Source organism: Heptranchias perlo, chromosome 1 (genome assembly GCF_035084215.1).
Source record: "Heptranchias perlo isolate sHepPer1 chromosome 1, sHepPer1.hap1, whole genome shotgun sequence".
Taxonomy (NCBI): domain Eukaryota; kingdom Metazoa; phylum Chordata; class Chondrichthyes; order Hexanchiformes; family Hexanchidae; genus Heptranchias; species Heptranchias perlo.
In genome coordinates, this window is record NC_090325.1 from 10,897,273 (window position 1) to 10,923,195 (window position 25,923).

Here is a 25,923-nt window from a genome sequence, read left to right on the forward strand (position 1 = left end):
GCAGGGTGCTAGTACCATCTATATTAGGGGAGTTGGACGATGAACACTGATTCGGCCACAACTGGAGTATTGTGTCGAATTCTAGGCACCGCATTTTAGGAAGGATGTGAAGACATTGGAGAGGGTGCAGAATGGTTCCAGGGATGAGGGACTTCAGTTACGTGGATAGACAGGAGAAGCTGGGGTTGTTCTCCTTCGAGCAGAGAAGGTTGAGAGGAGATTTGATAGAGGTTCAAAATCATGAAGGGTCTGAGAGATAGAGAGAAACTGTAGAAAGGAGCGGAAGGGTCAAGAACCAAAGGAGACAGAGATAAGGTGATTGGCAAAAGAACCAAAGGCGACATGAGGAAAATCTTTTTTAGTAGTAGTAAGCGAGTAGTTATGCACTGCCTGAGGGGGTGGTGGAGGCAGATTCAATCGTGGCTTTCAAAAGGGAATTGGATTAGTACTTGAAGGGAAAAGATTTGCAGGGCTACAGGGAAAGGGTGGGCGAGTGGGACTAGCTGGATTGCTCTTGCAGAGAGCCGGCACGGGCTCGACGGGCTGAATGGCCTCCTTCTGTGCTGTAACCATTGTATGATTCTATGATGTAACGGGAGAGTCAGGATACGAGAAGATGGGCAGAATGGCCGTTTCTCATCCTTGGCTTTTCTTGAGACTTGAGCGCATAATCCAGGCTGACACTCCCAATGCAGTACTGAGGGGGTGCTGCACTGTTGGGGGGTGCCATCTTTCAGATGAGACGTTAAACCGAGGTCCTGTCTGCCCTCTCGTGTGGATGTAAAATGTCCTACGGCACTATTCGAACAAGGGCTGGGGGAGCTCTGCCCGGTGGCCTGGCCAATATTTATCCCTCAAACAACACCGAAAAGCAGATTATCTGGTCATTATCACATTGCTGTTTGTGGGATCTTGCTGTGCGCAAATTGGCTGCAGCATTTCCCTACACTTCAACAGTGACTACACTTCAAAAGTACTTCATTGGCAATAAAGCGCTTTGGGGCGTCTTGAGGTCATAAAAGGCATGATATAAATGCAAGTATTTTGTTCTTTTCTGATGTTTGGGCCTAGACAGAGAGTCAGTAGGATATTTGACTGTGGTAATCCAACTGCTTCTCCAGCTGAGATTAACTAACGAGGGACGGAGAGAGAATCTATTAGACTGAAGGGCTCAGAATCAAACCGGTTGTGCCTCTCAATCACAAACCTAGTGACAAGCTAAAGCAGTGGTTTATAATGACTCTACATGTATCATTTTATCCTGTTCTCTGCATCAACATCTCACCACAGATGAACACGATAAACATGTCACCTGTCTGCCAAGTACTGATTGTGGTAGCATCAGCCTTTCCACAATCCGAGAATGTAAATAGCTACTTTACAAATCTTCTGTAGCGTGTCGTCAGTAATTCAATCGGAATTAAAAGGGAAAGCTGCAATTGGATTTAGAATCTCTGGGCTCAGGCAGGGAACAATCAGGCAGGGTTTCTGCCTCCGAGGACAATGTGGAACCAACCAGGTGCGTCCTTGTGGTTTTATTTCCCAGCCCTATAAATTCCAATGTTCCTAAGCAGTGATTCCCCGTACTGGAAAGTATTTGTGTGTGTGCGTGTCAGGATATCCTTCAGCTGTGATTCTCTCCATGGTCGAATGCCATTCTGACACTCATAGCCTTGGCCTCCGCATGAGCAATGGCAACCCGAGTGAGATACTACAAAACTGCCAACACCCATGGAACTATAACCCAGAGGTATCAACCGTGGCTCAGTGGCTAGCACTCTTGCCTCTGAGTCAGGAGGTTTTGTGTTCATCGTCCCACTCCAGGGACTTGAGTATATAATCCAGGCTGAGGCTCCATTGTAGTATCGAGGCGGTGCTGTCATTCAGATGAGATGTTAAACTGAGGCCCCATCTGCCCTCTCGGACGGATGTAACAGATCCCGTGGCACTATTTTGAAGAAGAGCAGGAGAGTTCTCCCTGTTGTCCTGTCCAATTTTTACCCCTCAACCAACATCACTAAAAAACAGATCATTATCACATTGCTGTTTGTGAGACCTTGCTGTGTGCAAATTGGCTGCAGTGTTTCCTACGTTACAACAGTGATCACACTTCAAAAAGCACTTCATTGGTTGTCAAGCACTTTGGGACGTCCTGAGGTCGCGAAATGCGCTAGGGGGCATAATCTTAGAATAAGGGGCTGCTCTTTCAAAACTGAGATGAGGAGAAACTTCTTCACTCAGAGGGTAGTAGGTCTGTGGAATTTGCTGCCCCAGGAAGCGGTGGAAGCTACATCATTAAATAAATTTAAAACAGAAATAGACAGTTTCCGAGAAGTAAAGGGAATTAGGGGTTACGGGGAGCGGGCAGGAAATTGGACATGAATTTAGATTTGAGGTTAGGATCAGATCAGCCATGATCTTATTGAATGGCGGAGCAGGCTCGAGGGGCCGATTGGCCTACTCCTGCTCCTATTTCTTATGTTCTTAAATAAATGCATGTCTGTCTTTCTTTCTTCAGGCGAGGAGGGAGTGCGTTAAATAAAAGACAAAGCAAAGACTCAAGGAGAAGTATGAAAGCTTTCCTTAAGGCACGGTGCTGGCTCCAGGTTCATGGTTCTCTCAGGGAGGTAATACGGGGCAACCCTGGGCCTGGTGAGGAGGGTTAGGATCTAACTCATTTCCTCCTTTTTGAATCTGGGCTCATGCCTGTTATCAGGTAAGCTATAGCTGATCATGATTTGCGATTGAGAAACCCAAGTGATGGGCTAAAGCCCATAGTGTAGAGACCATGAAAGTTGGAAAGAGTCGGAGAGAAGGTAAGATAAATCAGGGAATATTGATTCCGCCCCCTAACCTCTAACATCTTTCTTTCATAATGTGGAGATGCCGGTGATGGACTGGGGTGGACAAATGTAAGGAATCTTACAACACCAGGTTATAGTCCAACAGTTTTATTTGAAAATCACAAGCTTTCGGAGATTATCTCCTTCGTCAGGTGAGTGAGCGAAAGGTTCTCAAATTTCACTCACTCACCTGACGAAGGAGATAATCTCCGAAAGCTTGTGATTTTCAAGTAAAACTGTTGGACTATAACCTGGTGTTGTAAGATTCCTTACATCTTTCTTTCAGCGACAACTTTTTTTGTTATTCTCTATCTTATGAATACTGTTATGGACATTCACCCTCCGAGCCTGTCTCAGGTGCTCTACCTAAACTCCAAATATGTCCGCCTGCATGAATTTCCTCCTGCCCGCATCCTCATTATGTTGACATCAAGACACTGCAGTACTCCTTATTCCAACTCATTCTTCCCCACAACATCAAACCATGGAATTCTTGAACTCCCTCCGTCTTCTCTTCACCCTAAAGTCTAGCAGCTTTTGAAAGAAAGAAGGAAATTCCATTTATATAATCTTATCATATCCCTAATGCACTACTTTTGAAGTGCAGTCACTGTTGTTGTATCGACAAACGCGTCAGCAAATTTGTGCACAGCAAGAGCTCACAAACAGCTGATGTGTTTATGGTGGTTGAGGGAGGAATGCCGGCCAGGACACCAGGACAACGCCTTAGTCTTCATCAAATAGTTTCATCGGGTCTGTAACATCCAACAGAAGCATTGGAAATGGCAGACAGAAGCCTTGGTTTAATGCTTCCTCTGAAGGATGGCACCTCTCGCAATATAGCAGTCTTTTAGTACTTTGATTAGGAGTTCAAACCCCACCCCCCCATCTCCGCGGTACGAGGCTTGAACTATCTTCTAGCTCAGAAGCAAGACTGCCACCAACTAAACCAAGGAGACACACTTTGAAGAAAAAGTACTCCTTCTTTAGACTCTCCTTCACCTTTAAGGATACTGGCCCCGCATGAAGATTCTGTTTATCGTTCTCGATCTCTTCGATTGAATAACGAATATCTTCAGAATGAATTACATTAGGGGCTCTGCACGCAGACTGCTGTAACTGTGCCCAAAGCACGGAAGATAATTAACGACCAGGCACTTCAGCTTGAAGTGAAGATAAATTTAAAATTTGAAAATATTTTCTGTTTACACTCATTATTTTGAATTCTTGTTCACTCAATAAGGTTGAGCTGTCGTAGAAGCTCAATCAGTAATTTAGGGAATGCCAAGATTAGACTTTAAAAGCCTGTAAATTGTCGGAGGAAGGGAAGATTAAATTCTATGGTTTCGAAGTGCTCAGAACGAATGAGTTGGAGCAGGGAACAGGATGATGAGTCTTGATTTCAATACCATGAGGGTGTAGGGAGGAGAAAAAGCATGTTGCATGGAGTCTTTTGGAAATTAGTAGCTTCAGAGGATCAGTGGCCAGAGTGCTATCAATAAAATAAAGACAAGAAAGATTGTGATGGAGGCGAGACCTGAAAAAAGTATTGCCTATCAGATGACAAGAGTTTTCTTGGATCCTGTGCAGGTGTCGGAATGGTTTCAGGAGAACCAAAGGTTTTGTTCTAATTTCTAGGTTGAACATATTGATTGGTTCATGGGTTTGGTTACATTGGCTGATGGGTTTGGCTAATTGGCTCATCGTTCTGGTTATTCGTTCATGGGTCCGACTGATTGTCTCATGGAGGCACTAGAATCAAAATGATAGTCGCTTTCCTCAAAACCGGACTTTTGACTCGCTTTTCCCCCAATCAAACATTGTACCCCTTCCCACGAGCTTAGGTTATCTGACTGGTCTTTTGTAGATCACACTTCTCGTCATCCCACTATGGGTGATAAAGCCTTCAATCACATTATCCAAACTCTTTCGAACTCCCTAAACCATGCAAATTCTCTACTTTCTCCACCCTTAAAAATGTATGCAGAACCCACTTTTAGCGGATGTGCTTTAGGCTATGTTTTTTAATCTCTCCCTTTGTAGCTCAGCGTTCTTTCTCAACAACAACAACAATTTGCATTTATGTAGCATCTTTATGTAATGTAATGTCCCTAGGCACTTCACTGGAGCGTAATCAGACAAAATTTGACACTGAATCAAAGAAGGAGACATTCGGACAGGTGACCAAAGCTTGGTCAAAGAGATAGGTTTTCAGGAGCTTCTTAAAGGAGGAGAGAGAGGTGGAGAGGTGGAAAGGTTTAGGAAGGGAATTCCAGAGCTTAGGGCCTAGACGGCTGAAGGCATGGCCGCCAATGGTGGTGTGAAGGAAGGAGGGGATGAACATGAGGCCAGAATTGGAGGAACACAGAGATCTCGGAGGGTTGTAGGGCTGGAGGCATTTACAGAAATAGGGAGGAGCGAGGCCATGGAAGGACTTGAACACAAGGATGAGAATTTTAAAATGGAGGCGTTCGGGGACCGGGAGCCAATGTAGATCAGCGAGCACAGGGGTGATGGGTGAACGGGACTTGGTGCGAGTCGGGATAAGGGCAGAAGAGTTTTGGATGAGCTTACGTTTACGGAGGGTGGAAGATGGGAGGTCGGCCAGGAGAGCATTGGAATAGTCAAGTCTGGAGGTAACAAAAGCAAGGATTTATTTGATTGTGAAACGCCTTGGGACATTTTCTACATTAAAGATGTTATATTAATGCAGGCTGTTGCTGCTCGTGTGGCTCCACTAGGTGACTCATTTGCCGTCTCTTTAAATCTGGTGTGGGTGTTGCCATTTCTCATGGCCTTCCCCACAACTTCCACTGCACTTGATTTTTTCTGGTCCATTCTTTTATGCAAATTTGACATGAGCACAGAATTCCCTTAATACCGGATGTAATTATTTTCCTTAGCATTTCTTAATTATGTACAATGTTTTTCGAACATGAATTGGTGCTGCTTTTACATACCTTAAGGGGAGAAATCATTCCCAAGAGATAAATTTGGTCCTTCAATTAGAACACTTTTCATTTTCATTCTACCACAAACAATTTTACAATATTGAAGAGGGAATCTCATGAGGAGGACACTTCTAGAAGGAAGTCTCATAATCAGAAGTCCTTAAAAAGGAAATTGTATCATCTGGACCTTTTAAAGGATGAGTGTGTCCATCAGGACCACGTAACGTCAGCAACAGTGGCTCAGTGGGTCGCACTCTTGCCTTTGAGTCAGAAGGTCATAGGTTCAAGTTCTACTACAGAGACTTGAGTACATAATCTAGGCTGACACTCCCAGTACAGCACTATTTTGTAGAAAAGCAGGGGTGTGCTCCCCGGTGTTCATTAAAAAATAGATCATTATCACACTGCTGTTTGTGGGACCTTGCTGTGTGCAAATTGGCTGCCGCGTTTCCTACATTACAACAGAGACTACACTTCAAAAGTACTTCATCGTCTTTAACACACTTTGGGACGTCCTGAGTTTGTGAAAGGAACTATAGAAATGCAAGTCTTTCTTTCTTTAATGTACAAGGCACTTTACGGATAAATGGTAAGACGAGTAGAAGCTGAGTCATGGGAGAGAGGTTAGGAGAGGTGACTGAGGGCTGACTTGAGCAGATAGGTTTTAAAGGAGTAGAGAGAAGTAGAGAGGCCGAGGGATTTAGGGAGGGGGTCCCAGAGAGTAGGGTTGAGGTGACTGAAGGCTCTGGCATCAATAGTGGGGGGGTGGGGGCAGAATGGGGAGTTACTCAGGAGACCGTAATTAGTGGACCAAATGGTATGGGAGGAGATGTGAGACTTGCAGAGGTTGCATAGGTAGGGAGGAGTGAGGCCATGGAGTGATTTGTAGGCCAGGTTTATGGAGGTTGGATGATGGAAAACCAGCAAGAAGAGCATTGAAGTAATCAAGTTTGGAGGTGACAAAAGCATGGGGGGGATTTTGCGGCAGAGGGGCTGAGGTAAGGCAGAGGTGGGCAATGTTGCAGAGGTAGAAGTTTGCAATCTTGGTGGTGGAAAGGGCAGTGGGGTTAAAGTTCAGCTCAGGGCTGAACACAATGCTGAGGTTGGACGTGGCTTTGCTCAGTCTGAGTGAGTGGCCAACGAGAAGAATTCATGCTGGGGTGCTGAAAACAATGGCTTCAGTCTTAGGCAGTGAGTTTTACCATTTAGATCCTTTGAGACTTGCGCATCTAATCCAGGCTGACACTCCCAGTGCAATACTGAGGGAGTGCTGCACCGTCGGAGGTGCCGTCTTTCAGATGAGACTTTACACCGAGGCTCCTTCCACAGATCATGTACAATTCACTTTACAACGGACACTATCCAATTCCTGTAATCTCCTAAAGGAATTGAATAATGCCCAATGATAATTGAGGGTATCAAACTAACATTACAATTAGTCAGCATTGACCAATTGCTTTTTGCATCTGCTATTCACAAACCCCCCACCGCCCCCCTCCCTCCCTCAGCACCCTGTGTTACTGTCTGTATCTCTACTGATGTTAATCCAGCTCCCCCTCACACAGGTTCAGTGACACTGAATTGAGACGACTCAATACTTATTTCATTCAGGATCCCGAGAGAGAGAAACAGAGAGACTTTAATCCAATCGCTGTTCTGCTGATTTAAATTGTCTGGACCCCTTTAACAATATCTCCTTCTTTCTCTAACCTGTCTGCTGTAAACACGATGCTCATATTTCTGCCCCTCAATGTTATCTTGTGATTGTAAACAAATTAAATTGGTTATGAAAACTAGAATGAATCTCAAAAGCCCCATATTTAAAAGGCTTCACAAATTCAAATCAGCTTGTCTCATTGCAACAGGGACGTTATTAAACAGGGCCATTTCACCATTTTAATAAATCAAGCACTTACAAAGAAATGTGCAATTCTTTCGAAATTATTTTCCTGTCCACGTGTTGGACTTTTTTGTTTGACTAATGGGTACCAGAGCTCCCCCTGATGGCAGAGTTGAGGAGTTCACCGGCTAATGTGGAAAGGCACCACACAGAACCAATGGTCCCAGGATGAGTTGCAGCTACAGCAGTAGGAGATGTACAGTTGGCCTCCACCCCGGGGCTAGGAAGGGATAAGATTATCCAGCGATCGCTCCCTTCAAATCGCTCATCACCCTTTCCCGCTGGAAACTGAACTCGACGAATGGGATCATTTGTGGGGCTGGCGCCAGGGGAAGGAAAGGACCCCAAAAAGCTGCAGGTTTCACGCAGAGGGTTGCTGGGGCCACAGGATGCCTTGCCGCAGGGAGTGAGGTGAGGCCATTTCTAAGGGAAAATTAGACGCATAACTGAACTTATAAAGCCAAGGGGAGAGAGTGAGGCGGTGGGACTAGTTTTTTGGATTGCTCTAGCAGAGAGCTGGCACAGGCACGATGGGCCGAATATGTTGTAAACCTCCATGGTTCCACGGTTCACCTGTGAAGCCTCCTACGGTGGAATAGTCTGCCAACAGTAATTCTGGAACTCTCTGCCTCAAAATGCTGTGGATGCTGGGGGACAATTGGAGCTTTCAGGATTGAGATCGATGGATTTTTGTTGGGTAAGGGTATCGAGTGATTATGGAGCTAATGGCGGGTAAATGGAGTTGAGGTACAGATTAGATATGATCTAATTGATTAGCGGCGCAGGTTCGAGGGGCTGAATGGTCTCCTCCTCTTCCTATGTTCCTATATAACACTGCATTTCTATGCTGATACATGGAGAATGGACACTTGGAAGCAGAATCCATAATAGGTTTGAAAAGAGAAGGGGATAAATATTTGAAAAAGGCACATCTAAAATGGTATCATGATATGGGCAGGGGAATGAGATTAAAGGTATTACTTTTCCAGAGCAAAGTTAGCAGGCAAACTATTTTTAGAAGAGGGTTCTATGAGACAGGGTCTGTAGTGACTCTCATGGTGGAGGAGAGAGAGCAGGAAACAAGCAGTAATCAAGAGTCATAGGTGAGGAGGATGATGGGCTGCGGTGTATGCATGGAGAACATCGGTCAGATAGGGAGGACCGAGGCCGTGAGGGGATTTGAAAGTGAGGATGAAGCCGTAATCTAGGCTAACACTTCAGCGCGGTACTGAGGGAATGCTGCACTGTTGATGGTGCCGTCTTGCGAATGAGACGTTAAACCGAGGCCTCATTTGTCCTCTCAGGTGGACGTAAAAGATCCCAGGGCTCAATTTGGAAGAAATGCAGGGGAGTTCTCCCCGGGTGTCTTGGTCAATATTTATCCCTCAACCAACATCACGAAGAAACAGATTATCTGGCCATTTATCATATTGCCGTTTGTGAGATCTTGCTGTGCGCAAATTGGCTGCCGCGTTTCCCCACATTATAACAGCGATTACACTTCAAAAGTACTTCATTGTTATAGTTGCAGGACAAGGAGTCGGCCATTCAAGATTGAGATGAGGAGAAATTTCTTCACGCAGAGGGTTGTGAATCTTTGGAATTCTCAACCCCAGAGGGCTGTGGATGCTGAGTCGTTGAGTCCATTCATGACTGAGATAGATAGATTTTTGGACTCTAGGGGAATCAAGGGATATGGGGATCGGGTGGGAAAGTGGAGTTGAGGTCGAAGATCAGCCATGATCTTATTGAATGGCGGAGCAGGTTCGAGGGGCCGTATGGCCTACTCCTGCTCCTATTTCTTATGTTCTTATGTAAAACAATTTGGGACGTCCTGCGGTTGTGAAAGGCGCTATATAAATGCAAGTTCTTTCTTTATTTCTTTGAAGACCTTGAAGTCATTCAGCTGGGGCACAAGAATCGACTGGCACTTGCCAAGCTCAAGGAGGGAGGGGTGTGCTTAATATTGTGAGGGGGAGAGGGCATAGTCTGCAGAGTTTTGGAGTAGCTGAAGTCTGTGAACAGAAGGAACAGCAAGACCAGGGAGCAGTCCGTTAGTTATGAACATACGTAACTAATGGGCAGGAAAAGACTCACTGGACCATCAAGCCTGCCCCACAACTCATGATGGCTGGAGCATCATGATTAAACAATTCCTCCCTCACTCCCCCCCCACCCCTTTAACTCTTCTTCCCCCCACCCCCCTCCCACCTTCCCCGAAGCTATTTAATCTCCTGGGAGAGGCAAAAAAAAAGAGAAAAAACCCAGGGCTAATAAGGGAAAAAAAATACTCTGGAAAATTCCTCTCCGATCCCCTCAGGCGATCTGAGTGTATATGGGCCGTCAGGGAAACCTCGGGGTGACTGGTGTGGGAAATGGAAGAAAGCAATGGTGCAAATGTAGGGTGGTCTTCTGAGACTGGCACTGAGGCATATTGTGGGGGAGGGGGGGGCAGAGCTGGGAGACCATTATCCTATCATAGAATCATAGAAAGGCACAGAAAAAGAGAAATCCAGCTTAATCCCACTTTCCAGCACTTGGTCCATATCCCTGTGGGTTACGGCACTTCAAGTGCACATCCAAGTACTTTCTAAATGAGTTCATGGTTCTGCCTCTACCGCCCTTTCAGGCAGTGAGTTCCAGACCCCCACCACCCTCTGGGTGAAAAAAATTCTCCGCAGCTCTCCACTAATCCTCCTACTAATTACTTTAAATCTATGTCCCCTGGTCACTGACCCTTCTGCTAAGGGAAACAGATCCTTCCTATCCACTCTATCTAGTCCCGTCATCATTTTATACACCTCAATTAAATCACCTCTCAGCCTCTTCTGCTCCAATGAAAACAACCCCAGCCTATCCAATCTTTCCTCATAGCTAAAATTCTCCAATCCTGGCAACATCCTCGTAAATCTCCTCTGTACCCTCTCTAGTGCAATCACATTTTTCCTGTAATGTGGTGACCAGAACTGTACGCAGTACTCAAGCTGTGACCTAACTAGTGTTTTATACAGATCGAGTATAACTCCCTGCTCTTATGTTCTATGTCTCGGCTAATAGAGGAAAGTATCCCGTATGCTTTTTCAACCATCTTATCTACCTGTCCTGCTACCTTCAGGGATCTGTGGACATGCACTCCAAGGTTCTTCTATACCTCTACACCTCTCAGTATCCTCCATTTATTGTGTATTCCCTTGCCTTGTTTGACCTCCCCAAATGCATTACCTCACACTTCTCTGGATTGAATTCCCTTTGTCACTTTTCTGCCCACCTGACCAGATATCTTCCTGCAGTCTACAGCTTTCCTCCTCACTATCAACCACATGGCCAATTTTTGTATCACCTGCAAACTTCTTAATCATGCCCCTTACATTTAGGTCTAAATCATTAATATATACTACAAAAAGCATGGGACCTAGTACTGAGCCCTGCAGAACCCCACTGGAATCAGCCTTCCAGTCACAAAAACACCCATCGACCATTACCCCTTTCGTCTTGCCACTGAGCCAATTTTGGATCCAACTTGCCACTTTCCCTTGGATCCCATGGACGTTTACTTTTCTGACTGCCCTGCAGCTAAAGAACGTTATACTTGACCTTTGTAGGTGACCCGTGTGCTTCAAATGGTCCTATGCACCATTAAACCTCACGTCGATTTACCAAGATTCAGAAAAAAATACACTTTCAAAAAGTAATGTAATAATTGGACCCAATGACTCAATGTCCCAAATAAAAGCTAATATGTACACTCAGTAGATGGTATTTTCATGCACACACTAGTTTCAAACAACTACCAATTGAACTAGTCTTCCTTTATTAGTCTTGTTGGAGAGTCCAAATACAGGCAGTTATTACCTCTTGATTAACCTGACGTTTGCACACCAATTGGCTGTGACAGGCTAGATGGACTCTAAATTAGGTTCAAAGCTGAGCTCGTACTAGCCTGTTATTGGGACACAGTGGTTGAGTGAAGGTGAGTGGAGAGTTGCTGGATCAGCTTTCTGTTTATGGTGAGATGGGACAGATATCCTTGAGAACTGTCAGAGGTGTGTGCGTGTGCACGGCCTGCTCAATTGTTTGACAAGCTGCCTTTGTATCTGTCTGTGCATTTTGGGGCTAAAGAGAATTTATTTTACTAACGTGATTTATTCTTTCAAATCAAAACGGGAACTGGCAGTCATTTTGCTGCCATCACATATGCGAAACGAACGTTCGACTGTGGTAATGCCAGAAAACTGGCTAATCACAATTCACCTCAAATGAAGCTCTTTCAATATGCATCACGATGGTCTAAACTACCAGTGAACCTTCTAAAAATGCCAAGTTTTACGCACGGCCAATGGCAGGGAGCGCAGTAAACAAGGTGACTTTTACTAGCTGATGATGATTACGGCCTAGCTAGCGAATTCGCAAAGCACAGTTAACAAACCGCAGAATGGATGTCGTTGCTAATGGGGTATCGCGAGTAACAAGCCTGCAGATCCATTTTGAAAAAGGTGGACTTGGAATTGAGTATAGAAGATTAAGTGGTGATCTAATTGAGATGTTTAAGGTGATTAAAGGATTCAATAGCATAAATAGAGAGAAACTATTTCCTCTGGTGGGAGGAGTCCAGAACAAACGGGCACAACCTTAAAATTAGAGCTAGGCCGTTCAGGAGTGATGTCAGGAAGCACTTCTTCACACAAAGGGTAGTGGAAATCTGGAACTCTCTCCCCCAAAAGTCTGTGGATGCTGGGTCAATTAAAACTGAAATTGATAGATTTTTGTTGGGCAAGGGTATTAAGGGATATGGAACGAAGGCAGGTACATGGAGTTGTGATACATGCAGCCATGATTTAATTGAATGGCGGAAAAGGCTTAATGAGATGAATGGCCTACTCCTGTTCCTATGAATTCTATGGCAGCGTAACGGTTATGGTACTGGACTAGCAACCTATAGGTAGTGAGTTTGAATCTCACCTTGAGAAGTTGTGGCGTTGGATTCAATAAATCTGGGAAAATATGGGCCGAGGAAAACTGACCGTAAAAACCCAATCTGTATTACACGCTTGCTCGCCTGTCACCTCGCTACCATTCCAATGGAGGCAGTGTCAGCCATGGCTCAGTTGTTAGCTCTCTTGCCCACTTCAGGGACTTGAACGCAATCTAGGCTGAGACTCCAGTGCAGTACTGAGGGAGCGCTGCACTGTCAGAGGTGCCGTCTTTCAGATGAGATGTTAAATGGAGGTGCTGTTTGCCCTCTGAGGTGGACTTGAAAGATCCCACAGCACTATTCGAAGAAGAGCAGGGGAGTTCTCCCAGTGTCCTGGCCAATATTTATCCTTCCACAACACCTAAAAACCGATAATCGGGTCATTATCACATTGCTGTTTGTGGGACCTTGCTGCACAAATTCGCTGTCGCATTTCCTACATTACAACAATGACTATACTTCAAAAAGTAATTCATTGCTTCAAGGAGAACTTTCTTGCTCAGTATGTTTCCAGCCCAACGAGGAAGGAGACATTGCTGGATTTGGTTCTGGGGAATGAGGTGGTTCAAGTGGAGCAAGTGTCAGTGGGGGAACATTTAGGGAACAGTGATCATAGTATCATAAGGTTTAGATTAGTTATGGAAAAGGACTAGGAGCAATCTAGAGTAAAAATACTTAATTGCAGGAGGGCCAATTTCAGTGGGTTGAGAACGGATCTGGCCCGGGTAAATTGGAATCAAAGATTGGCAGGCAAAACTGTAATCGAACAATGGGCAGCCTTTAAAGTGGAGATGGTTCGGGTAAAATCTATGTATAGTCCCATGAGGGAGAAAGGTAGGGCAACCTAAGCCAGAGCTCCCTGGATGACAAAAGAGATAGAGAGTGAGATGAAGCAGAGAAAGTGGGTGTATGACAAATATCACATTGATAATACAAGTGAGAACCAGGATGAATATAGAAAGTACAGAGGAGAAGTGAAAAAGTAAATAAGAGGGGCAAACAGAGAGTATGAGAATAGACTGGCGGCTAACATAAAAGGGAATCCAAAAGTCTTCGCTAGACATATAAACAGTAAACAAGTAGTAAAAGCAGGGGTGGGACCGATTAGGGACCAAAAAGGAGATCTACGCATGCAGGCAGAGGGCATAGCCGAGGTACTAAATGAGTACTTTGAATCTGTCTTTGCCAAGGAAGAAGATGCTGCCAAGATCACACTAAAAGGCGAAGTAGTTGAGATGCTGGATGGGCTAAAAATGGTAAAGAGGAGGTACTAGAAAGGCTAGCTGTACTTAAAGTAAACAATTTTACAACACCAAGTTATAGTCCAGCAATTTTATTTTAAATTCACAAGCTTTCGGAGGCTTCCTCCTTCCTCAGGTGAACGAAAGAGGAAGGAGGAAGCCTCCGTAAGCTTGTGAATTTAAAATAAAATTGCTGGACTATAACTTGGTGTTGTAAAATTGTTTACAATTGTCAACCCCAGTCCATCACCGGCATCTCCACATCGTACTTAAAGTAGATAAGTCACCCGGTCCGGATGGGATGCATCCTAGGTTGCTGAGGGAAGTAAGGGTGGAAATTGCGGAGGTGCTGGCCATAATCTTCCAATCCTCCTTAGATACGGGGGTGGTGCCAGAGGACTGGAGAATTGCAAATGTTACACCCTTGTTCAAAAAAGGGTGTAAGGATAAACCCAGCAACTATAGGCCAGTCAGTTTAACCTCAGTGGTGGGGGAAGCTTTTAGAAACGATAATCTGGGAAAAAATTAATAGTCACTTGGACAAGTGTGGATTAATAAAGGAAAGCCAGCAAGGATTTGTTAAAGGCAAATCGTGTTTAACTAACTTGATTGAGTTTTTTGATAAGGTAACAGAGAAAGTTGATGAGGACAATGCAGTTGATGTTGTGTATATGGACTTTCAAAAGGCGTTTGATAAAGTGCCACAAAGTAGACTTGTCATCAAAATTGAAGCCCATGGAATAAAAGGGGCAGTGGCAGCATGGATACAGAATTGGCTAAGTGACAGGAAACAGAGAGTAGTGGTGAACGGTTGTTTTTCGGACTGGATGATGGTATAGAGAGCTGTTCCCCAGGGCTCGGTACTAGGACCACTGCTTTTTTTGATATATATTAATGACTTGGACTTGGGTGTACAGGGCACAATTTCAAAATTTGCAGATGACACAAAACTTGGAAGTATAGTAAACAGTGAGGAGGATAGTGATAGACTTCAAGAGGACATAGACAGGCTGGTGGAATGGACGGACACGTGGCAGATGAAATTTAATGCAGAGAAATGCAAAGTGATACATTTTGGCAGGAAGCATGAGGAGAGGCAATATAAACTAAAGGGTACAATTCTAAAGGAGGTGCAGGAACAGAGAGACCTGGGGGTAAACGTGCACAAATCTTTGAAGGTGGCAGGACAGGTTGAGAAAGCGGTTAAAAAACATACAGGATCCTGGGCTTTATAAATAGAGGCATAGAGTACAAAAGCAAGGAAGTTATGTTGAACCTTTATAAAACACTGGTTCAGTCACAACTGGAGTATTGTGTCCAATTCTGGGCACCGCACTTTAGGAAGGATGTGAAAGCCTTAGAGACGGTGCAGAAAAGTGTTACTAGAATATTTCCAGGGATGAGGGACTTCAGTTACATTGATAGACTGGAGAAGCTGAGGTTGCTCTCCTTAGAGCAGAGAAGGTTGAGAGGAGATTTGATAGAAGTGCTCAAAATCATGATGGGTTTAGACAAGTAAATAAAGAGAAACTGTTCCCATTGGCAGAAAGGTTGAGAACCATAGGACACAGATTTAAGGTGATTGGCAAAAGAACCAAAGGCGACGTGAGGATAAACTTTTTTACACAGCGAGTGGTTATGATCTGGAATCTGCTGCCTGAAAGGGTGGTGGAGGCAGATTCAATCGTGGCTTTCAAAAGGGAATTGGATAAATACTTGAATGGAAAAAATTTGCAGGGTTAAAGGGAAAGAGCGGGGGAATGGGACTAACTGGACTGCTCTTACAAAGAGCCGGCACAGGCTCGATGGGCCGAATGGTCTCCTTCCGTGATGTAACCATCCTATGATTCTATGATTCAATGATTGGCTGTAAAGCGCTTTAGGAGGTCCTGAGGTTGTGAAAGGCACTATATACATTCAAGTCTTTCTTTTCACTTTTCCCTGGAATTTCACCATGCCCTTCACAATAATACATGAGGCCACACAGGTAAACGACACAGTTATCAGTATGACAATCTACGCACACGTATGCCATTGATGAAGCAAAATGTTCTAAAGTGGTTTATAAATGAAGGAGAAAAACATTTTGTCACTGGGAAGGACTAGGGTCTAAGAGTTAGGGGAAATGGCTAAAGGTGAGGTTAAAGCTAGAGGTTTTGAGGATGCTTTTGAACATGGGAAGAGATGAGACAAGGCAGGGAGAGGCTTAGGGAAATAATTCCACAGTGGAGGACCATGCTGCCTAGGGGCTCTGCTACCGATTGTACAGAGGCAGTCAGTCCAGACTCAGAAGAGCAGAGGGTGTGAGCTGGGACGGAGGCAGGAGGAGGTCTTAAAGTTGCTGTATTGGGGGACAGGAGGCCAATGGAGTCGATAAGGATGGGGGGGGGGGGCGGGGTGGGTGATAGGGGTGTGGGAACTACTATTGGTTAAGATAACCGATCTCGAGTGTGGGAGGAGTTGGAGTTAATGTGAGGTGGAGTTTGGGAAGTTGGCTAGGAGACCATTGGAGAAAGCAAGCCTGGAGGTGGCAAAGACGTTGATAAGGGTTTTGGTACTTGGGGATTGATGTATGTGGGCAATGTTACAAAGTAGACAGTAGGAACTAGGAACGTCCTGATGATGGACTAAATGTGGGGTTAGAAGTTCAACTAAAGCAAGACAGCAAGATTGCATTTCAGCTCTGGGAGCATTTGGGTTCAAACCTGACGTGAACAAATTCTCCTTTTCTGCCAGCGGCAAGGATCTTATCTGGAATTAGTTTGAGACAATCTCAACCCATTTCCAGGGGGCATGATTCCAAAGCGCAAAACTGCTTTCAATTTGACGCTAATTGAGCAATCTCTCTTGGCAAGTTTGGAAAGGCTTATCTGGCTTTGAAAATGTCATAGTGGAACACAGGAACAGGAGTAGGCCAGTCAGCCTCTCGAGCCTGTTCCACCATTCAATTAGATCGTAGCTGATGTGTATCTTAACTCCATCTACCTGCCTTTGTTCCGTAACCTTTAGTACCCTGGCCTAACAAAAAGCTATCAATCTCAGTTTAAAATATTCAATTGACCCTCAGCCTCAACAGATTTTTGGAGGGAGAGAGTTCCAGATTTCCACTACCCTTTGTGTGAAGAAATGCTTCCTGACATCACCCCTGAACGGCCTAGCTCTAATTTTCAGGTTATGCTCCCTTGTTCTGGACTCCCCCCACCAGAGGAAATAGTTTCTCTCTATCTACCCGATCAAATCTTTTAATCAGTAGGGTAATAGAGAATGATCTTCTGAAAATATGGCTAAGTAAGGGGGCATTTACTCAACACCTGACCTATGAGAAATGTAAAGAATCTTACAACACCAGGTTATAGTCCAACAATTTTATTTGAAAATCACAAGCTTTCGGAGATTGTCTCCTTTGTCAGGTGAATGTGAGAATCCTTGAACGTTTCGCATTTATATTCAGAGAACAATACCTGGTGATTACAGATAATCTTTCCAACTGCCCATTGTCAAGGCAATCAAAGTGTTCAGACAGAGAGGTGTTACCTACAGGACCACCGAATATACAAACGGCCAGAACAAAAGACAGAGAGAGAGAGGGAGAAACATCCGAAAGGAAGAGAAAGAAAGACAGAGAATGACCCGTTGTCAACATTTCTTAGTCTCTTACCTTTTGAAAAATATTCTGCTTTTCTAGCCTTCCTACCAAAGTGGATAATTTCACATTTCCCCACATTATACTCCATCTGCCACCTTCTCGCCCACTCACTTAACGTGTCTATATCCCTTTGCAGCATCTTTGTGTCCTCCTCATAACTTATTTTCCCACCGAGCTTTGTATCATCAGCAAACTTGGATACGTTACTCTCGGTCCCTTCATCTAAGTCATTAATATAGATTGTAAATAGCTGAGGCCCAAGCACTGATCCTTGCTGCCATGGTTTCTCACCCGTTTAGCCCCCTTCCACAGCCCATGCAGACTCTGCTCTATCATGAACTCTACCCACCCATATAATCACCTTCCACAGCCCACATACAATCTACCCTATCATGGATTCTACTCCACCCATTTAATCTCCTAAGGGAAAATTCCAAAGAAACACTCTCTGGTAGCCCACGGGTAATTTGCAAAACTCCAAGATATTTGGCCACTGTTATATTACTGAACTCTGGCCTTTTGTCCTCCGCAAACGACAAGCCCCCCCCACCACCCAACCCCACCACCCCCCATCCCATCAGCACAAAGGTCAACAGGTCACAAGGCTTTCTGTAAATAGTAAATGATTTGAATGGACATCCATTCACTGCCAGGGTTGATCGCTGTTTTAATCGCTGTTTGCTCTTCCAACGAGATCGCGCATTCTGCTCATTATTCAAATGATCTGCTGCATGTTTCTTTACGAGGGTCCCAATGAGCGTGTGTGTATATAAATATATATATATGCATTTATCTATATATAGAGCACCTTCACTTCGTAAAATGAATGTGGAAAAGAAAAATCATTAGATTTATGAGGCATTGCCATGTGCAATTAAGCCGATGTCCGTCTGATTTGTGGATGGGGGAGCATTCATTCAAGTCCTGTTGACTGACATTATTTATTGTACACTTCTGCTGTGTTAAAAATGACAAGTGCTCAACCTACTTTCCTTGCTTTACTTTTCCAACCTCTTCTGCAAAATAAGACACGAGGAAGAGTTTGCAATTCGAGTGAAAAATTTTTTTTTTTAAAGTTCCAGTGAAGCTCAGTTGGTGAGGGCAATGTCCAGTGTGGGACTGAACCATAAGATTAGGAAGATCCCAGAATCATAGAATCATAGCATCATAGAATCACAGAAAGGTTACAGCACGGAAAAAGGCCATTCGGCCCATCGAGTCCGCGTTGGCTCCATGCAAGAGCAATCCAGCTAGTCCCACTCCCCCGCCCTATCCCCGTAGCCTTGCAATTTTTTTTCCTTTCAAGTACTGATCCAGTTCCCCTTTGAAGGTCATGATTGAATCTGCCTCCACCACCCCCTCGGGCAGTGCATTCCAGATCCTAACTACTCGCTGTGTAAAAAAGTTTTTCCTCATGTCACCTTTGGTTCTTTTGCCAATCACTTTAAATCTATGCCTATCTCTGGTTCTTGACCCTTCCGTCAATGGGAACAGTTTCTCTCTATCTACACTGTCTAGACCCTGGCCTGTGCTGAATTAGCTGATCCCAGGCAGGGTGACAGTAGGGATACTGCAATTAGGAACATAGGACCAGGAGTTGGCCATTCCGACCCCTCGAGTCTCTTCCGCCATTCAATTAGATTGTGGCTGATCTGTACCTTAACTCCATTTACCCACCATCATTCCATATCCCTTGATATCCTAACCTAACAAAAATCTATCAATCTCAGTTTTTTAAATTTTCAATTGACCCCCAGCCTCAACAGCTTTTTGGGGGAGAGAGTTCCAGATCTACACTACCCTTTGTGTGAAGAAGTGTTTCCTGACAACAACAACAACAACAACAACTCCTCTTTCTAGTACATGCGGAGTTGGTAAGACAAACATCGAGCTCAGCCTAGCCTGACTCTGCTCGGTCCTGATTGTTAGAGCTTGCCGTGCACAAAATGGCTGCTTCATTTGCCTACATATAAAGTTGCTGCACTTCAAAGTAATTCATTGTACACGAAGCACTCTGAAAAATATCTGAGAGACGTGATGATGAGGTGCTATCTGCAACAACAACGGCAAACTTGCTTTTATGTATTGCCCAAAATATCCCAAGGCGCTTGTTATAAGTCTTTTGTTTGTTTAATATTCCTTAAGTTTCCAATATCATGGAATCGTACAGCACAGAAGTAGGCCATTCGACCCACAGGGCCTGTGCGGGCTCTTTGAAAGAGCTATCCAATTAGTCCCACTCCCCCTGGTCTTTCCCCTTAGCCCTGCAAATTTCTCCTTTTCAAGTATTTATCCAATTCTCTTTAGAAAGTTACTATTGAATCTGCTTCCACCACCCTTTCGGGCAGTGCATTCCAGATCATAACTGGCCTATATTTTAGTGTTAAATCCTGATTTTATTGGCGCTTTCCATTTTCGTAGATTGAAAAAGAGTGGCGAAAGCTTCAATTTTTTCAGAATCATTTTGGGGAGTAACTTACTTTAACCCCTTAAGGTCAGTTTGCTTTTTAAGTACCTCAGATGAAGTGCTTGTTGCTTAGAGGCTGCTGCGGTTCGGTGGGTAGCCCTCTTGGCACTGAATCAGAAGTTTGAGGGTTCAAGACCCACTCCAGAAACTTGAGTATAAAATCTAGACAGTGCAGTACTGAGGGGGTGCTGCACTGCTGGAGGTGCTGTCTCTTGGATAAGATGTTAAACCAAGGCCCCGTCTGCCCTCTCCGGTGGATGTAAAAGATCCCATGGCATTATAGAAGCAGAACAGGGGAGTTCTCCTGGTGTCCTGGCCAATATTTATCCCTCAACCGACACCATCAAAAAAAATTCACATTGTCTGGTCATTTATCTCATTGCTGTTTGTGAGACCTCGCTGTTCCTAAATTGGCTGCTGCATTTCCAACACTACAACAGTGACTACACTTCAAAAGTATTTTATTGGCTGTAAAGTGATTTGAGACGTCCTGAAGTCATGAAAGGCGCTATACTCCAGAGATTCAGGACTTAACTCAAAAGAAACTAGTTCTGTCCACCCTACAGGGAGAGAGAGAGACAGAGAGGGAGCAACAGTGAGAGATAGAGAGACATCCAAAAGATCTTTCCTCCTTTCAATTTTCTCAGGCCCTGATGGGTATAATCTTCCCACCCTCCATCACCTCATTAGTTTTTGTCTATCCGTGAATTATATCAAAAATAATTGCATCCTTTGCTCCCCCCCTGGAAAATAGAGCACATTCTTTTGAAAAATATAACTGTTTCCTTACCCGGATGAACGTTGGGAAACTTTGGCCATAGTAACCAATTGCAAAGTAGTCAGGTTTGGGCCTCAGAACTTTCATGATGTTTTCGTAGAACTTGGCTTGACGTTGCTGTGAAATTCAGAACAAAGTAAGATTAATGTGCGAGAGACACACTGGGCACCTTTTGTTAAGGTTTTTTTTTTCCATTTGCACCTTTCAGCTTTATACACGCTGACTGCCAATGTTCTCCTCTCCTCCTAGTAACACTGGCTGGCACTCTGCTCCATGCCTGCTGGCCAACCTCTGGTACTGTACCCAACAGGCCATTATTTGTGTGTGTGTGTGTGTGTGTGTGTGTGTGTGTGTGTCATTCTGTCCTCATTCGATGCCCACCCGTATTCATTAATTTTTGTTTGGTAAGAATATCAAGGGTTATGGAACCAAGGTGGGTAGATGGAGTTCAGCTACCAATCAGCCCTAGTCTAATTGAGTGGCGGAACAGGCTTGAGGGGCTGAATGGCCTGCTCCTGTTCCTATGTTCCATGCACCCCTCTACAGCAGGGGGCATTGGATAGCCTTCTGGCGCAGGCCGATCATTACCTTTTTCCGGCCAATGCTCTCGGCGCAAATTGTACCTGCTTTGCCGTCACCTCAGGTTAGATCAATTAACTGGGCGTGAACCAGGGACTGAACCCGACACCTACCTGCTCTGTACGGCTGGTAGCTTTACCAACTGAACCACCGTGGAAGGGAAGGGAGGGGGTGGGGATGGGGGAGAAAGAGGGCACAGGGTGGACTGAATGTGATTGCCTTTATTCTCAGAATGATGCAAAGGGCGAACAGAAGGGTGACAACGTGCAAAGGACAAAACAAACACACGAAGAGCAAGCTGTCTTCGCACAGTAGTGATGGTTGCGGTTAAGATTCCCGTCCTGCCCGTGGCAGAGTGAGGCCACACCAATTTAAACTACCAGGAAACAGCTGCCGGCCTGCGGATAATTGGGCAGCCCATGTCCGCCGGTCGTCATGCAGGTCGATGTGAGGAAGGGGGATCTCGTGAGGGAGTCTGGGGCACGGCTGGCCTAAACTTTCCTGTGGGGACCCGGAGGAGCGTTTACATGTTGTCAGTCGTAGCTCAGTGGGTAGCACTCTCGCCTCTAAGTCAGAATGGTCACGGGTTCAAGTTCCACTCCAGAGACTTAAGCACAAAATCTAGACTGACGCTCTCAGGGCAGTACTGAGGGAGTGCTGCACTGTTGGAAGTGCCATCTTTCAGATAAGATGTTAAACCGAGGGCTTGCCTGCCCTTTTGGGTGGATGTAAAAGACCCTACGGCACTATTTTGAAGAAGAGCTGGTGTCCTGGCCAACATATATCCCTCAACCAACATCGCTGAACCAGATTATCTGGTCATTTATCTCATCGCTGTTTGTGAGATCTTGCTGTGCATAAATTGGCTGCTGCATTTTCCAACTTTACAACGGTGACTACACTTCAAAAGTACTTCATTGCCTGTAAAGAGCTTTGGAATGTCCTTAGGTCATGAAAGGCACTATAGAAAAGCAAGTTCAAATAGTGAATAAGGAATCCAAGCACAAATAGAGTTGAGTTGCCTGGGCTTTGAGGGCCTGATTACCAGGGTCCTGTGTGACCGGGGGGCTGTCGTTCAGATAACCCTCCTGGCTGAGTAGGTAAAGATCCCAGGAACCAATGGGTTCAAGGTTCAATCTCTGGCGTGTACTGAGTCAGCTGATCTCAGCCAGTCTGCCAGCCGAGCTCAGCAGCGCTGGTCGAAAGGCACCAAATGCCTACTCTTCATTGCGAACCGCTGCTTAGGGAAGTGCATGGGTGTCGACAGCAGGTGAGGACAAGATCGTGGCTGGTGTGCACCTCAACTCCATTTACCCGCCTGATACCAGGACACTACTAAGCAGTGACGCTCTCCAAGGTCGAATAGCCTGCGCGCACACAAAAGTCTAGGCTCACACAGGCGGGACACGGCAACTTGGGCAGGCTGCCAATCGGTGTGGAACAGTGGGCCACAGGAAGAGTTAGCACCTTTAGGAAACGAGGCAGTAAGACTGTCAGAAAACAATGCATCAGACAGAGCCAGCAGAGTAAGCAGATACATAAACCTCCCCGATCAAGGCTGCAGCAAGAATGGCGGGTGATTAATATTGATCTGTGCTCGAGGAAGGGCCTGGCAGCCTAATGGCTTTCACCATTAACCTTTCAACTTCTTTTAAAGGCTTGGACCAGCCTGTCATCGCTCACTGCCCTATCAGTCATCCCCCGGATTAGACAATAGGCAGCGGAGAGTTAAAGACTAATTGCCGGAACGGTAAATGGGTATCGTCAATCATCATTAGGTTATCATAATCAATGCAAGCTCGTATTTACTCACCAGGGTCTCGCTCAGTAGCTCATAATCAAAGACCTCCATCTCGTACTGTTCTGCCAGCTCCTTGCAGAGATGAATGGCTTCTTCCCACATCTGTTCACAGCAAGCAGCAAATAATTAGCGTGACATGTTGAACTGATTAGTCTGTGCTGCTTTGTATAATGTCAATGCAATTTATTCTTTCCGAGGGGCATTGCTAGCCAATTTCCCCCCCGCCTCCTCCCCGAGTAACAACGTAGTAAGATTAGGAATAGGAGGAGGCCATTCAGCCTCTCGAGCCTGTTTCGCCATTCAATCAGATCATGGCTGACCTGTATCTCAACCCCATTTACCCGTCTCAGCTCCATATCCCTTGATCTCTCACCCAGCAAAAATCTGTCGATCTCAGTTTTGAGAGCTCCACTTGACCCCCAGCATCCACAGCCTTTTGGGGGGAGAGAGTTCCAAGTTTCTCCTACCCTCTGTGTGAAAAAGTGATTCCTGATTTCCCTCCTGAGTGGCCCAACTCCAAATGCATTGGCTTCGTACCGGGGTAAACAGGCAATGGTCGCCCTCTACCACTTCACCGAAGGAACCGTTATTAATACTTGATGTATATTATTAATGATATTATTGATAATGAAAGCCAGCAAGATTTTTGACTTGCGGGATTACAGCTGAGGCTGAACATTTTCTCAGCCAGTGTTCACTCAAGGGGACTTCTATCAGGGGTTGGATAAGGAACAGGAGACCTGGATGAATTCTCCCTCCCTAATCCAAGGGCTTGGAAGCTAAAAGTGACAGTAACTAGGTATCAAGTGCCAGTATCCGGGTATCGAGTGGCAATGCCTGGGTATCGGTTGACAGTGTCTGCCTCTGTAACCTCCTCCAGTCATACAACCCTCAGCGTTCCTCCAATTCTGGCCACTTGCACATCCCTGATTTTAATCACTCCACCATCGGCGGCCGTGCCTTCAGCTGTCCAGGCCCTAAGCTCTGGAATTCGCTCCCTAAACCTCTCCGCCTCTCTACCTACCTCTCCGCCTTTGAGACGCTCCTTAAAACCTACCGCTTTGACCAAGCTTTTGACCACCTGTCCTAATATCTCCTTATGTGGCTCGGAGTCAAATTTTGTTTGAAAATTGATCCTGTGAAGCCTTGGGACGTTTTACTACGTTAAAGGCGCTATATAAATGCAAGTAGTTGTTTGGGTATCTGGTGACAATGTCAGGGGATCGATTGATAACAATAACTAAAAAAAGGGGGATTTTAAAAGTTTAAAATAAAATAAAAGAACCAAGTAATAAATTCCACAAGCTCAGTGGGGAAGTAGGATCTCTCCTTTCTGTTCACAATATAAGGAGATACTTGAGTTTCCAGAATCATGGTCGTTGACAGTTGTCTTGACTCCACTTCACAGGCTTCAACCGGAGGTTGGTTGTTCCCTACATGATTCATGTAGGGATGAATCCAACCAATTTAAATCCATGGCTTGATATTGTGGCAACACTTCACTTCACGGCTCCTCTATTGGCCTCCCCCCAATAATATCTGATTCAGCAAGTTACACCTGCAGATATCCAGTCGTTTTTAATAGATGTTTCTTTGCATACTTTCTCCCCTCCGCTCCTGAAGGCCGAGCCTTGCACCCTCCCTATCTCTGTAACATCCTCCAGCCCGACAACCCTCCGAGATTTCTGCGCTCCTCCAATTCTCCAACACCACACGGACTGCGGCGGTTCAAGAAGGCGGCCCACCACCACCTTCGCAAGGACAATTAGGGATGGGCAATAAATGCTGGCCTTGCCAGCGAGGCCCACATCCCATGAATGAATTTTAAAAAAAAATTCTGGCCTCTTGCGCAGCCCCGATTTTCATCGTTCCACCATAGGCGACTGTGACCTCAGCTGCCTAGGCTCTAAGCTCTGGATTTTCCTCCATAAACCTCTCCGGATCTCAACCACTCTCTCCTCCTTTAAGACACTCTTTAAAACCTACCTCTGTGACTAAGCTTTTGGTCATAGAATCATAGAATGATACAGCCCAGTAGGTGGCCATTTGGCCCATCGTGCCTGTGCTGGCTCTTTGAAAGAGCTATCTAATTAGTCTCTGCTTTTTCCCTATAGCCCTGCAAATTTTTCCCCTTCAAGTATTTATCCGATTCCCTTTTGAAAGTTATTATTGAATCTGCTTCCACTGCCCTTTCAGGAAGTGCATTCCAGATCATAACAACTCGCTGCGGAAAAAAAATTCTCCTCATCTTCTCTCTGATTCTCTTGCCAATTACCTTAAATTTGTGTCCTCTGGTTACTGACCCTTTTGTCGCTGGAAACAGTTACTCCTTATTTACCCTATCAAAACCCTTCGTGATTTTGAACACCTCTATTAAATCTCCCCTTAACCTGCTCTGCTCTAAAGTGAACAACCCCATCTTCTCCAGTCTCTCCACATTACTGAAGACTCGCATCCCTTGTACCATTCTAGGAAATCCCTCTTCAAGGCCTTGACATCCTTCCGAAAGTGTGGTGCCCAGAATTGAACACAATACTCCAGCTGAGGCCTAACCAGTGATTTATAAAGGTTCAGCATGACTTCATTGCTTTTGTACACAAGGCCTCTGTTAATAAAACCAAGGATCCCATTTGCTTTTTTAACAGCCTTCTCAACTTGTCCTGCCACCTTCAAAGATTTGTGTATGTGAACCCCCAGGTCTCTCTGTTCCTGCACCCCCTTTAAAATTGTAGCATTTAGTTTATA

At 45.1% G+C, this 25,923-nt stretch overlaps 1 protein-coding gene across 2 annotated transcripts in view; it reads right to left on the reverse strand.

Annotated features, from left to right (window-relative positions):
* LOC137316523 (dedicator of cytokinesis protein 2-like) overlaps positions 1-25,923 on the reverse strand; it is a 1,021,473-nt gene that overhangs the window by 50,231 nt on the left and 945,319 nt on the right. For both annotated transcript variants that reach the window (XM_067980505.1, XM_067980471.1), the window contains exons 39-40: positions 23,191-23,280; positions 20,811-20,915 (exon numbers count right to left, since the gene is read on the reverse strand). In XM_067980505.1, the coding sequence (XP_067836606.1) occupies positions 20,811-20,915; positions 23,191-23,280 (195 nt within the window). The remainder of the gene's footprint in view (positions 1-20,810; positions 20,916-23,190; positions 23,281-25,923) is intronic.